The sequence below is a fragment of the Schistocerca nitens genome, chromosome 12, assembly GCF_023898315.1.
Source record: "Schistocerca nitens isolate TAMUIC-IGC-003100 chromosome 12, iqSchNite1.1, whole genome shotgun sequence".
NCBI lineage: Eukaryota > Metazoa > Arthropoda > Insecta > Orthoptera > Acrididae > Schistocerca > Schistocerca nitens.
The window spans coordinates 129,740,979-129,756,218 of NC_064625.1; the positions used below are offsets into that span (position 1 = coordinate 129,740,979).

At 44.9% G+C, this 15,240-nt stretch overlaps 1 protein-coding gene across 1 annotated transcript in view; it reads left to right on the forward strand.

The window, feature by feature from the left end:
* The window catches only part of LOC126215119 (coiled-coil domain-containing protein 12), a 29,509-nt gene extending 23,490 nt beyond the window's left edge, over nucleotides 1–6,019 (forward strand). Inside the window, exon 3 of the mRNA XM_049941773.1 lies at nucleotides 5,256–6,019. Coding sequence (XP_049797730.1) covers nucleotides 5,256–5,459 — 204 coding nt within the window. The 3' untranslated portion in view covers nucleotides 5,460–6,019. The remainder of the gene's footprint in view (nucleotides 1–5,255) is intronic.
* Nucleotides 6,020–15,240: the final 9,221 nt, after the last annotated feature.

Genomic DNA, 15,240 nt, shown 5'->3' on the forward strand with positions numbered 1-15,240 from the left:
GAAGGTTACGGGAACAAAGGATATGTTGTAAAGAGGGTCCCCACCTGCGCACTCAAAAGTTGGCGGCGGAAAGAAAGAATCCAGATGGCATAGGGTGCAAAGCAGTCATTACAGTGAAGCACATCATTTAGGGTGCCATTTTCAGCAAGTAAATGGTCCGACTGTCTGTTGGCCACAGTTTAGTGGTGGCCATTCATGCAGTCAGTCAGTCAGTTTATTGGGTGTCGTGCCCACATAGAATGTGGCACAGTTGTTGTACCAAAGTCTGCTTCCAAAGGTGCCTCTGTATTTGATGGGGCTGTAAATGGCGGTGGCATGACTGCAATACGAGGTGTGGAAGGATGTATGGGATAGGTCTTGCATCCGGGCCTTTTGCGGAAATATGAACCATGAGGCTTGGAAACAGGGATGTAGTAGGGATAGCCAAGGATGTTGTGTAGGTGGGGGGGGGGGGGGCGAAGTTGGGATGATATTTCGCATTGTAGGGCACTACACGTGATAGTCAAAACTCTGGCAGAGAATGTGATTGAGTTGCTCCAGTCCTGGGTGGCGTTACGTAACAAGAATAGTTCACTTTTGTGGATGGATAGTGGGTATGTGGAGGTGGTAGGGGACGGGAGAGACAAGGCATTACATCTGTTTTGGAACAAAGTTGGGTGGGTCATTTTGGTCTGTAAAGGACTCAGTGTGGCTTCTGTCATATATGGAGATGGATTACTTGTCACTTCACTACAGACATGATGAACATGGGGGGCTAGGCTATATGGGAGGAAGTTCTTAGTGTGGAATGAGTGGCAGCTGTGAAAGCAGGTAGGTTCAATGTGGACACAGGTAGTGATGTAGTCATTCTAGTCATTCATGAGGTGAGGTAGACATAGAGGAAAGTGCCTTGTTGGATTGAGAATGACTAGGTGAAGTGAATGAGAAGAAAGTGTTGAGGATCTGGAGGAATGTGGATAGGGTGCCCTCAGCCAGAGACCAGCTCATGAAGATGTGATGAGTGAATCTGAACCATGTGAGGGGTTTGAAATTCTGATTGGTTAGGAAGGGTTCCTCTACACGACCCACAAATATGTTATAGGGTGGTGCCATGTGGGTGCTTATTGCTGTATCATGGATTTGTTTGTAGTTGATGCCTTCAAAGGGGAAGTAAATAACTGTGAGGGTATAATTGGTGACCAGGAAGGAGGTTGCAGGTTTGAAGTGACTCAGGAGTTGGGAAAGGTAGTGGTCACTAGCGGCAAGGTCATAGCATTGGGCATGTTAGTGTAGTGGGAGGTGAAATCAACAGTAAAAAGTGGGACACCATCTCAATTTTTTGAACTGGCACCAGCTTTTTTAGATTGTGCACGTGATAACTCTTCTTACTCCCCCCCCCCCCTCCCACGTGCCCCCTCTGTGGCCTCCAGTTCTCAGTTCTACTAGTCCCTGTCCACCACCAGCCAATCCCATTTCCTGTTCCCACTACAGTATTGCACATGCCTTCTATACTGGAGACGAACCTACATAGTCTCTCTGCGCCGCTCACCTTTCTACCTCCCTCACTCCCCCACCCACCCCACCCAGCACAGTGTTCTGACACAGCACCTAGCAGCCCTATGCTGTGTCCACCACACCTCTGCAAGCTCCCACAGGCAGCACTAGCATCTTCTCCCCCTCCTGGCTCCACACCTTCTCCTTATTCCCCCTACCCTCTCCAGGTAGATTGCTGCCTTCATCAGACTCGGTCTCAGTCAGGCCTTAGTTTCTTGTTACAACAGTGACCATCTGTGTGTGATTTATTGTCGTTGTTGTGTGAATGTGTGAGAGGTCTACTTCTGAAGAAAGACTTCTTGTGAAAACTGGAAATATTTGTAGTGTGTGTGTGTGTGTGTGTGTGTGTGTGTGTGTGTGTGTGTGTGTGGTGTACAGTTTGTCTGTACACATCCTGAGGTTGTGTGCACTGACAAAGATGCTATGCTTAAGCACGCATGGCATGCGGAGAATGAACAACATTTGAAGATAACTACAGTAGTAGTCCTCCATAAAGTACTACGGTATTTGGAAACAACAGCCTGATGGAAAAGATGTCCTTCATAGTTTTCTACTAACAAGGGAACCTCCTCATCGCACCCCCTTTAGATTTAGTTATAAGTTGGCACAGTGGATAGGCCTTGAAAAACTGAACACAGATCAATTGAGAAAACAGGAAGAAGTTGTGTGGAACTATAAAAAAAATAAGCAAAATATACTAACTGAATAGTCCATGCGCAAGATAGGCAACATCAAGGAGAACGTAAGCTCAGGAGCGCCATGGTCCCGTGGTTAGCGTGAGCAGCTGCGGAACGAGAGGTCCTTGGTTCAAGTCTTCCCTCGAGTGAAAAGTTTACTTTCTTTATTTTCACAAAGTTATGATCTGTCCGTTCGTTCATTGACGTCTCTGTTCACTATAATAAGTTTAGTTTCCGTGTTTTGCAACCGCACCGCAAAACCGTGCGTTTAGTAGACGAAAGGACGTGCCTCTCCAATGGGAACCAAAAACATTTGATCGCAAGGTCATAGGTCAACCGATTCCTCCACAGGAAAACATGTCTGATATATTCTATACGACACTGGTGACGGCATGTGCGTCACATGACAGGAATATTTTGTGGACCCACCTAACTTGTACACTTGGCGAATGGGTAAAAAGATTCTTCTACCTTGCCCAATTTAGGTTTTCTTGTGGATGTGATAATCAGTCCCAAAAAAGTGATGAAAACATAAGAGTTTCCAGAATGATATTTTCACTCTGCAGCGGAGTATGCGCTGATATTAAACTTCGTGGCAGATTAAAACTGTGTGCCCGACCGAGACTCAAACTCGGGACCTTTGCCTTTCGCGGGCAAGTGCTCTACCATCTGAGCTACCGAAGCACGACTCACGCCCGTTCCTCACAGCTTTACTTCTGCCAGTAAAGTTTGGAAGGTAGGAGACGAGATAATGGCAGAAGTAAAGCTGTGAGGACCGGGCGTGAGTCGTGCTTCAGTAGCTCAGATGGTAGAGCACTTGCCCGCGAAAGGCAAAGGTCCCGAGTTTGAGTCTCGGTCGGGCACACAGTTTTAATCTGCCACGAAGTTTCATATCAGCGCACACTCCGCTGCAGAGTGAAAATCTCATTCTGGAAACATCCCCCCGGCTGTGGCTAAGCCATGTCTCCGCAGTATCCTTTCTTTCAGGAGTGCTAGTTCTGCAAGGTTCGCAGGAGAGCTTCTGTAAAGTTTGGAAGGTAGGAGACAAGATACTGGCAGAAGTTACATAAGAGTTTGTCACATAAACTGCAACAAATGAATGCAACAGTTTCACAGTCGCACAGTTTTCATTGTGCTCTGTCAAAACATAAGTTTTTAATGTTTTCAAATTTTTCTGTGTGTAGACCGTCAAATCCTGCATATGTCCAAGCAAATCTGAACATGTCCTCTAATTTTGGAGAGCGAAGCTGATTATGTTTGAGTGCCGGAACTTTGATAATTGACACATGACACATGATACTGCTCTGTGTACCTGTGCAGCTTCGCAAAATCATAGAATCTTTTCACAAAGTATTTCACTTGCCGAAAACCACACACATCTAATGGTTGTACAAGAGGTGTACAACCTGGAGGAATGGTAATCATGTCTACTCCCACACTAAAATTGTACAATGCCTGATCCTCGCATCAGACGGATGGACATGTAATAATTGTCTGAAAATAAAAAGTTAAACTTTTCACTTGAGGGAAGACTTGAACCAAGGACCTCTTGTTCCACAGCTGCTCAGACTAACCACTGGACCACGGCGCTCCTGAGCTCACATTCTCCTTGATGTTGCCTATCTTGCTCATGGACTACTCTGTTTGTATATTTTTCTTATTTTTTTCATAGTTCCACACAATTTCTTCCTGTTTTTTCCATTGATCTGTGTTCAGTTTTTCAAGGCCTATCCACTGTGCCAGCTTATAACTAAATCTGAGGGGGGTGCGATGGAGAGGTTCCCTTGTAAGTTTATTTTACTGATTGCTGCTGCCTGCCTGTCTCTGTGCGTGTGTGCGTGCATGTGTGCTTTTCAACCAGTTTGTCCATATTTTTGTGGTAAGTTGTAGAAAGACCTGGTTATTGGCTACTGAGAAACAATAAAGTTACCAACTAAACCCTGACATTCAGTGTAGGTAAGACAGCTGCACTTCCCGAAATGTCACGGTTATTATCAGTGACCACATTAATTATCCATCCTTGTAGCTCTTACAAATTGAACAGTAATCAACACAGCAACACATGATCTGACATGACGTCATAAGAAGGACTCACATGGGGTTAGGTCAGGTGATGGTGGGGGCAACTGAAGAATAGAAAGAGTCACAATGGGAAGCACATCCAGTCCAGTGCTTAGGCATTTCAGTCTTTAGGTAATCACAAAAATGTGAAAACAATTGTTGTGGAGCACCATCTTGTTGCAAAATAAAGTCTCCACTGTGTTGCTGTGATTGTGACCAAAGCTATTGCTGCAGCATATCCAGGTACTTGAAACCAGTCACAATTTATTCCACAAAGAAAAATGGTCTTCCAACTTTTGAAGAGTGCATGTCAGAAAATATTTTAACTTTAGGCTAAACACGAAAGTGTAACACAATCTCGTGAGGTTGTCCTGTGCCCCAAATACGCATGTTATGCCAATTCATCTTTATAGACTTGTTAAAGGATACTTTGTCACTGAAAACAGACTTCTTTGAAAAACTGTCTTCCTCCAGTAGCCACTACAAACTATTGCCAAAATCAGAATGAAGTTCAATGTCTCGAGTTGTCAGTGCATGTAACAACTGCAACCAGTATGATTGTACATTTAAATGTTTGTGTTGAATCTTTCAGACCATTGCTGCAGTACCTGCAGTTCTCAGTTTGCACCTGTCATCAATTTCTTTGGGCTCCTGATGAATGGTTGCTGCTCATACTCCACCTCCTCAGCTAACAATCCTGCCAAGTGTGTTTTCTTTGCACTACATAGGCAGTCAGTCTCAGAATTTGCTGTACTATTCACAGATTGGCTTGTTCATTGCAACTCCCCCCCCCCCCTCCCCCTTCCCTCCAACTTGGCGAGATGCCGTAGCCACTGTATGTGTAATTTTTCTGTATGTCTTGTTGTTTTTGTGCAGTCACCTTCTGAAACACAGAAAGTACTTGTGAGTAACCCTCTAATTACTTCCCCTTTTAGTGACTAATGTGCTCTCGAGTAACTGAGTCAATTTTTTAATGTTACACAGGACATAACAAATCTTGCACCGCGCAAACCGGACTGGGATCTGAAACGTGACGTTGCCAAGAAGCTGGAGCGGCTCGAGAGGAGGACGCAGAAGGCGATTGCGGAGCTGATTCGCGACAGGCTCCGGAAGGGTCAGGAGGACCTCGCCAACAGTGTCAATGCCGGTGCACGCATCAACCAGATGGACGCTGCCAACGAAGATTGACGGGATGCGGCTCTCTTTCGGTAGAGTCTGCAGGTTCCTGAAATAGGTGCTGAAGCTGCTGGGAATGCTGCCTGTTGCCAGCAAGTGGCAGTAACCCCGTCAGACACAGTGGCTCTCACTTGCAATCGCAGAACGATCGAGATGTTGCAAGCTGTGAGTTAATCTGCTCAGTAGTGTGTCTTTAGCTGATGCACCGAACTGTTTCCCATTTATTGAAGTGCAGTCAGTTGCACTCAGGCCTATACCAATACTAGTGAAAGTGCGACTGGAGTTTCAGATCGTGTGTGGAAATTTGTACTGAAAGACTGATTGTATTAGTAATGCGTCTTGTCTGCAATTGTGCTACTGGCACAAATTATATAATTCGTGATCATAATGATTGATAATTACATTTTATACAGCACAGTTAAAGTTACACCTTCAGACAGTTTTATTATTTTTATTTTTAACTTGTGTGTCTGTTCAAATAGGCATTTTCAGAATTTTGTAGTTGACAAGATCTTGCCATTAATGTTTGAAACATATTCTCTAAAAACTTTTGTCAGGAGTATGAGGTGTAATCAAATAAAACAATGATCTCAATACATTATATAAATGTAATGCTCTGCCATTATTGGTTCTCTCAAATTAAATAGTAAAACATTGCCATTAAAATACAAAGCAAGGTGTTACATGGAAATGTGATGAGACTAACATATCTTAGAGTAAAAACATTAAGAGAGGTGAAAAAATATAAAAAATATGGTTATCAGAACAGGATAACTTATGTAATTGTCATCAGAGCCTTTTACTTTACTGTAAATTATCAATAAAATTTATGTGCATGTGCAACCACCATGCCCCGACCCCGCGCGCATTCTCTCTCTCTCTCTCTCTCTCTCTCTCTCTCTCTCTCTCTCTCTCTCTCTCTCTCACACACACACACACACACACACACACACACACACAAAATGTGAAACAGAGTACAAAAAATTTGCAGTCCTAAAAGTAAACATCATGCATTTATTTTGGCATATTACGTACTGCTTATGCAAATGTAGTTATCAAACTTTGACTATAGGCAGTACCGGCAGTGCGCTACATTGCCAACTGCCTGTTAAGTTGTATTGTTGACAAAACAGTACAACCGTATCGAAGATAATAGGAAGGGCTGACTACATAAGAAATAAAACAATACTGTAGACTCATGAGTTCTGCAAAATTTGTCCTGAGGTAATGACTCTTGGCTAGATCCTGTCATCCAGAGCACATACTTCCATTAGGTGAGTCATCAGGTAGCCACAACTGGACATGACATACTGAATGTACACAGTTAAAGAAATACAACTATCCCTCTACTACTATCATTGTTCCAAAGGTTGTGTGGGTAATAATTTTATTTTCGTCGTTTTGCAGCTTTGGGCGTACATGGACACCTGGGAGGTAGAACGTCCAGAAGGTGCAGGCATTCATTTATGCCCGGAGAGTAGGACGGCCTGACGGCTGTGGGCATTCATCTACACTCTGGCACAGGAGCGTAAACAGTAGGATGGCAGCTTCCTGTTGTCTGCGTGTCAACATTTGTGTCAGTGCTGCCATTATTGTAATCTCAAAAAGCACTATGGCTTTTACTTGCTCCTGGGCCCCTTCCGTTTACAAGCTGAGCATTGGACCAGTCCTGTGTCTGCATTTAGTGAGATATAGCATTTGCTATATTACTTTTGAAATGTCGGAACATGATTTATCAGGCAAGGAAATCAAGGAAATCCTCATGAATAGTAGTGATGAATCTGGTATTGCTACTTTGAACCTTTCTTTAGGTGACGATATGGGTATGTGTGGACCTATTGCTAAATCTTCAAACTATTAGGAACTTTATCAGAAGATTCTTCTTCTGAAGAAGGTGAAGAAGATGAACTTGGGAAGGACAATTTTGTTACAGAAAAGAATGTACGACAAGGTTGAGCAATCATCTCGTGACGAAATGCCACCACATTGCGAAGACATTTATTAGTGTAAAAATAGACTTCTAAGATTCAACAAGTCATTTGGATTTCTTGCACTTTATGTGCTTCTGATTTCTTTCTGCCACTTGTACATACATGAATAATTATTTCATATTCATCACTGAAAAAAGTTACAATTACCATGCGGCTTTTTGCGGATGATGCTGTAGTATACAGAGAAATTGCAGCATTAGAAAATTGCAGCAAAATGCAGGAAGATCTGCAGCGGATAGGCACTTGGTGCAGGAAGTGGCAACTGACCCTTAACATAGACAAATGTAATGTATTGCGAATGCATAGAAAGAAGGATCCTTTATTGTATGATTATATGATAGCGGAGCAAACACTGGTAGCAGTTACTTCTGTAAAATATCTGAGAGTATGCGTACGGAACGATTTGAAGTGGAATGATCATATAAAATTAATTGTTGGTAAGGCGGGTGCCAGGTTGAGATTCATTGGGAGAGTCCTTAGAAAATGTAGTCCATCAACAAAGGAGGTGGCTTACAAAACCGTCATTTGACCTATACTTGAGTATTGCTCATCAGTGTGGGATCCGTACCAGGTCGGTTTGACACAGGAGATAGAGAAGATCCAAAGAAGAGCGGCGCGTTTCGTCACAGGGTTATTTGGTAAGCGTGATAGCGTTACGGAGATGTTTAGCAAATTCAAGTGGCAGACTCTGCAAGATAGGCACACTGCATTGCGGTGTAGCTTGATGTCCAGTTTTTGAGAGGGTGCGTTTCTTGATGACGTATCAAATATATTGCTTCACCCTACTTATACCTCCCGAGGAGATCACAAATGTAAAATTAGAGAGATTCGAGCACGCATGGAGGCTTTCCAGTAGTCGTTCTTCCCGCGAACCATACGTGACTGGAACAGGAAAGTGAGGTAATGACAGTGGAACGTTAAGTGCCCTCTGCCACACACCGTTGGGTGGCTTGCGGAGTATAAATGTAGATGTAGACAACAGTACCCAGCAGATTAGCATGATGGAAGCATATAGAACCTGCAGATTTTTATAACTACTTGGCCTTTTCCCGGCTTATGCCAAGAAGTTAGAAGTGAGTGAATTTGATCAACAGATCCTTTGCTTCAAACACCAATATTTTTTTACTTAATGATCTGAGGCCTATACAAACTGATTCTGTGTTTATATCAATTTGGTGACAGTTTGACAGCATCTCAGTGTATTTTTGTAAAAGTTTCTCTCATTGTAAAACACACAAGAAAAAATCTGAGAGGCCATAGTCCCATTTGAAAACTTAGTTATAGATGTGTGTTACTTTCTTTTTGTGACGTACAGAGCAGTTTGTGGTTAAATTGTCTACACAGGTGGTGCCATAGAAATAGAATCTGGAAATGTTGACTGGGAAAAATCATGTGAGTGTTTTATTGCCATACCTCAACAAAGATGATAACATCTATTTAAACAATTGGTATTTGAGTCCCAAGTTATTTTCATGGCTCTGTGAGAAATATACTAATGTCATTGGCACAGTATGTTTCCTACTGTTGCCTGAAAAAAGGGAAATAAAATTCAAATCCTGTGGAAGACGGTTGGCACTAAAATGGATGGAGAGCGGAGAAGTTCTTTCCATGCTACAAGTTTATACTTCTACTATCCCTTTCCCCCTCTGCCTCTCCATTGGATGGTTTTCTTGGTGCAGACCCTGCTAGAACCTGGTTTATGATTTAGGACTTGAGTTTGCATTTCTGGTATTTTCTGCAACTTTTTAATAAATAAATACATGGTCCCCGTTTTTGGATTTGACCTGCCATGAATTACCAAAATTCTCCAGAAGTGTGGATTGTGCGGGGAAGGTCACCCAATGTTGCGTATACTCCACCTTCGTGCCTTTCCATCTTTACACCCTTCCCTTTAATAAGGTAGTACATCCAAAAACACTGCATGTTAGCCATCTCATGGTAGGAAGGGAGGGAAGGGTAATTAAATATGTGCACAGTGGGATCGCTGTGTTGATGCCTGAGCTGAAAACTCCCCATGTATGTCAAGGAGTATGTGCATGACTGGGACATGGGCCTCTGAGCAATGGTTTACCAGTCAGATAGCCGTTGCCTGGCCAGATAGCTCCTTGCCTAGGTCCCACACACAGTAAAATGACAGAAGTGAGAATGCTGGGAACAATATGTTTCAACCATCAGGCCACATCTCTCTCCTTCGAATGTATGTGCAAAGATCAAATGTCTCCCACTGGTGGCTAAACGACCCCAGCAGTCTCAATGGAAGGAAAATACTCATTTACTGCAGTGAGGTATGGCCCTAAAATGTTCCCTTCCCTGGCTGCGCCATGCGAGAAATATAGAGCTAAGTGTCAAACAGAGAAATACTCTCCCCAACACTTGGTTTGCACAAGGGCTGGTGGGGTTTCCTTCTGGCCACATAGTGATTATTCTTTGTGGAGAACATACAAGACAAGTGTGGGGAACTGGCAGCCATCTCTAAAATGAAAAGTGGATCAATTTTCATCAAAAGAGCGTGTCCTGACCAGTCATGGGTGCTGCTTGCTTGTAACAAGCTGGGTGACATACCGGTGATTGTCACTCCCATAATAGAGTAAATGTGGTTCAGGGCATCATCTTCCACCAAGATCCACTCTAGCAAATTTAATGAGCTACGTGCCAACTTGGAGTGACAGTGTTCAAAGAATGCGCAAAGCGCACTGTAGATGTCAGAGACCGCGGGTGGGGGGTTGCTATTGGCAAGTGGTCAGTCAAGGCTGTCCAAACAAATATAGGTATAAAAGGACTGTAGTATGCGACAGATGCAGTACTACTGTCATGGAATAATTTGCTCTCCACCTCTAGTGGCAAGTAGTTTTTATGTTATGTACCCCACAGGGGGTCCACAACCCTTTTGTGGATACGTGTGTGGCAAGCACGGGACCCTGAGCTAGTGCGGCTCTTTCCTTTCCGGGCTGCATACCTTCCTTCTCCACACCCTTCCCCAACCCCCATCCTCCCTCCCCCTCATCTCCGTCTCTTCCCTTCCCTTTCTCTCGTGATGGGAGTATGTTTCGTGCCTATGTCCGGAGACGGACGCTTGTAATTGTAAGACAGTCTCTCTTCTTCTCTTTCTATGCTGGAAAGTCTCTGTCCTTCCTTTGTCCTTCTCTTTTCCTTGCCTCTTCCTTTACCCTCTTCTCTGCTGCGGCGTTTGAGACCTCTCTTCTTTCCTTTCCTTTCCTTTTCTTTGTTTCTCCCTTTCTCTTTTTTTTCCTCCCTGTGCGTGTCTGAAGGACGACCCACGCATTCCCACGCGTAGCCGATGATGGAGTAACGTGTAATTCCCCGCCTTGGGTAGACAGGTAGGACACGTACGTACCCCCTGGTAACGGCCAGGTCCAGGGAGGGGTGATTACCTGAGCTGGCACCTTCCGAATGTGCCGATTGGTCCCTCCGTCCATTTCTCGGGAGGTGTGACCTGAGGTGTGAACAATCACCTAAGGCGGGAGTGCCCTCAAAGAGGGCCCCCACATGGAAGGAGCACGGCATCGGAGATGCCGGTAATCATGGGGGGTATACTTCCGAAATGGTTTCCTCATCATCTACAGTGTCTGCTCACAAGTGAAAGTTAAATGAATCTCAGCTGCGGACAATTCTTCCATCAGTGCCACAGTTCCTTGTTGTTTCTCGGTCGGACGAAGGTCAAGACTTCTCCGCAGTCAACCCTTTCATTATTCGGAAAAGTGTTGACACAATTGCAGGTCCTGTAAAGTCTTGTTCCCGATTACGAAATGGCACCTTGTTAGAAACAGTCAGAGCCCTCCAGGCACAAAAATTGCTGCGAACTTCACTGCTACACACCTTCCCTGTCCGGGTGGAAGCGCACCGCACTTTAAACTCATCACGCGGGGTGGTTTATAAACGCCCACTCGACGGATTGTCCAAAGAGGAAATTCAAAACCACCTGTCTGACCAGGGTGTAACAGCTGTACATAGTCATGAAAAGGGTTGACAAGGTCTTGGTTCCAACCTGTACTATCTTCTTGACATTTTACAGAGTTCAACTTCCTTCAAACATTAAAGCGGGCTATGATATAATTTCACTTCGCCCTTACATCCGCTATCCTACACGTTCTATCGGTGTCAGCAGTTTAATCATACCAACCAGTCGTGTTCCAATCTGGCCAAATGCGTTACGTGTGGCAAGGATGCCCATGAGGGTGCTTTCTGCCTCCATCCCCTCGTTGCATCAACTGTATGGGTGACCACACTACTTCTTCTAGAGATTGCCCCATTTTCGGACATGAATGGCTTATTTAGGAAATCAGAGTGAAGGAAAAGGTGTCTACATTTGCTGCTCGTAAGTTATTCGCCAGTCGAAAGCCCACTGTGCCTCCAGCAGGAAAATATAGCACTGTCCTTGCATCTCCTTGGCCTACTAAGGAGGCAGCCACACAGACTTGTGATTTCACCTTTAGTGCCACAGTAGCCATATTGGCCAGAGCAAAGATTGCTCAGTCAACCTCCCCACTATCACCTGCTCACTCTACGGCTCACCCTTCATCGGCTTCTGCTAAATTATGAGCCCCAAAATCAGACACCCGGACTTCCAAAAAATAGCCTACTCGAGAAGATTTTTTTTACATACCTCAACTTCACAACCATTGATCCCTTCCTCATCTCAGCACCCTATTTATAAGAAGGCTCATAAGAAACCAAGTTACTCCCCTTCTCTGCCACGGCATGTCTCACCTACAGCACCACCTGGCAGTAACCGCCTTCGGTCGTCTTCCATGTTGCCAAGGCGCACTGCTGGCGGCCGATCAACCGGCCGATTGCTGGTGGCAGGAGCTTCCCCTGAACAACCTATGGATCAGGATCTTCTGCCTTTGGCTGACTGCCGTTCCACGCTGTCGGCTGCCGGCTCTCAGTAGTTGTTGAGTTGAGAGCAACTGTGGTAAGATTTTTCCCTTTTCTGTCCACCCTATGTCAATTATCCACTGGAATATCTGCGGCATTAGAGCCAGTCGGAATGAATTGTCGATCCTGTTATGATCCTACTCGCCAGTCATCTTCTTTCTTCAGGAAACAAAGCTGCGTCCCCACGATCGCTTTGTTTTCCCTCATTTTCAGTCAGTCCTGTTTGTTCTCCCCTCTGTTGATGGCACTCCAGCACATGGAAGACACATGATTCTTCTCCATGATAATGTCCATTATCACCCAATCCCCTTAAACAGTTCCTTCCAAGCTGTTGCTGTCTGGAGTCCCGAAGCCTTCTAACATCTGCCCCATGCGATTTCCGAAAGCATCGTTCTGCAGTTGACCATCTTGTTGCTCTCTCCACTTATATCATGAACAATTTTCTCTGGAAACGCCAAATGATCTGGAGAGAGCATACAATACCTGTTGGAGGACAGGCATCCTCCGCACACTGTTCTCTTGGGGCTTTCGAGGTCAGCTGCCCCTTTTTATTCGTGAATTTATGGCAGAGCGCACATTTAAAGCGCAGGTGAACACTACTCTCTCCCAAGAAAACAGGGTACCCTAGGACTCCGTGCTAAGTGTTGTATTGTTTGCCATCGCCATAAATCCAATCATGGATTGTCTCCTTCCCGATGTCTCGGGCTCTCTCTTTGTGGATGATTTTGCAATCTACAGCTCTCAACGGAGCAGGCTTCTTGAACGACGTCTTCAAGGATGTCCGATCGCCTCCACTCTTGGAGCATCGAAACCGGCTTCCACTTTCCTCCCATAAGACTGTTTGTGTCAATTTTTGATGTCGCACAGAGTTTCTTCCGCCTTCCCTACATCTAGGCCTTGTCGACCTTCCGTTTGCGGACGTCACTAAATTCTTGGGTCTTATGTTTGACAGAAAACTGTGCTGGTCCTCCCATGTTTCCTATCTTTCAGCTTGCTGTCTGCAATCCATCAACACCCTCCATGTTCTGAATGGCACCTCCTGGGGAGTGGACCGAGTGGTCCTTCTCTGCCTCTATTGCGCCTTAGTGCGTTCGAAATTGGACTATGGAAGCATAGTTTACTCCTCTGATCGGCCGTCTGTTCTTCGGCGTCTCGACTCTGACCACCACCATGGATTGCGTTTAGCGTCTGGAGCTTTTTACACCAGCCCTGTGGAAAGCCTTTATGCTGAGACTGCTGACACTCTGCTGTCCAATCGACGAGCTGTCTTTCTGAGTCATTATGCCAGCTATCTGTCTTCCGTGCCTGCTAATTCGGCCCATGACCTTTTTTTTGACGCCTTCTTGGATTTAGGATATGCAGGCCGCCTTTCCTCTCTACTACCACCGGTAGTCCGCTTCCTTCAACTGCTACGTTCTCTTTCCTTCCACTTTCCTAAAACTTTCTTGACAACTGGGGTTACAGCACCTCCTTGGCTCCACCCCCGGACCTGCCTGCTCCATGACCTTAATCAGCTTTCCAACGTTGGTACCCCCTTCTCTCGTTTATCGTCAGGCATTTGCTGCTCTATGCGCACAAATGAAGGATGCCACATTTATTTACACTGACGGCTCAAAAACATCATTTGGTGTTGGGAGTGCCTATATTGTTGGCGACACCCCTAATCGATTTAGACTTCCCAACCAGTGTTCAGTTTTTACTGCGGAGCTTTACGCTGTTCTCCAGGCTGTCCAGTACATCTGTCGCCATCAGCTGATACAGTATATTATATGCTCAGATTCACACAGCTCTCTCCTCAGTCTCCAAGCTCTTTACCCTGTCCACCCTCTGGTCCTCCGGATTCAGGACTGCCTCCACTTGCTTCACTTGGGGGCTGTCTCTGTGGCATTCCTCTGGATCCCAGGACACGTTGGTATCCATGGAAATGAGGCAGCCGATATAGCGGCCAAGGCTGCAGTCTCTCTTCTTCAGCCTACTGTTTGCATGGTTCCCTTCGTCGATCTACAGAGTGTTTTATGTCGTTGTGGTGCTGCTCTTTTATGGCATGCACATTGGTCTACACTTCCCAATAATAAATTGTGGGACGTGAAAGCTCTTCCCTGTGCTTGGACCTCTGCCTCCCGAACTCTTCATCGGGAGGAGGTAAATTTAACTACACTCCGGATAGGGTACTGTCTTTTTAGCCATCGACATCTTTTAAGTGGCGATCCTCCCCTGCTTTGTTCCCACTCCTCTCAACTGTGGACGGTGAGACAACTTCTACTTTTTTACTCCGTTATGCGCCCGTCTACAGCTGTTGCCTGATATATCTTCCATTTTAGCAGATGACATGTGCTCAGTTGATCGCGTCCTCGAGTTTATTAGTGTCAGTGAGATGATGTCGGTCATTTGAAGCTCTTTTTGGGGAAAACTACCCCCCCCCCCCCTGCCCCCTTCTATAGTGGTTTTCTAAGCTTTCCTTCTGTTTTTTAGTTTCCCCACTTTTTCGAGTTTCGCTCCCATTGTTGCTGATTTCCAATTTGTTGTTGTTGTTGTTGTTGTTGTTGTTGTTGTTGTTGGTGGTGGTGGTGGTGGTGGTGGTGTTTTTTGTTTTTTTTCCCCCTCTAAGCCACTAAGCCGGCTGGGCGCTAGCGATCGTAGCAATTTTTCGCCCTGAAACTGTATATATTTTATGTAAAAGCACTAGCAGAGTTAATTTATTTTTTAATTTTATTTCTAGAAATGTCAGACGAACCACCTTTTGAAGGTGTAGAATCTTTGGGCACCAATTCTAGTGATTCTCTTCCATCTATATCAGGTGCAAGGGCAATGTTAGAATGGGATTCAGACGAATCTGATGACATTATTTCATATTCAGATGAGGAATGAAATAGAACTATCTCTGATTTACAAATAAAAGAACGTTT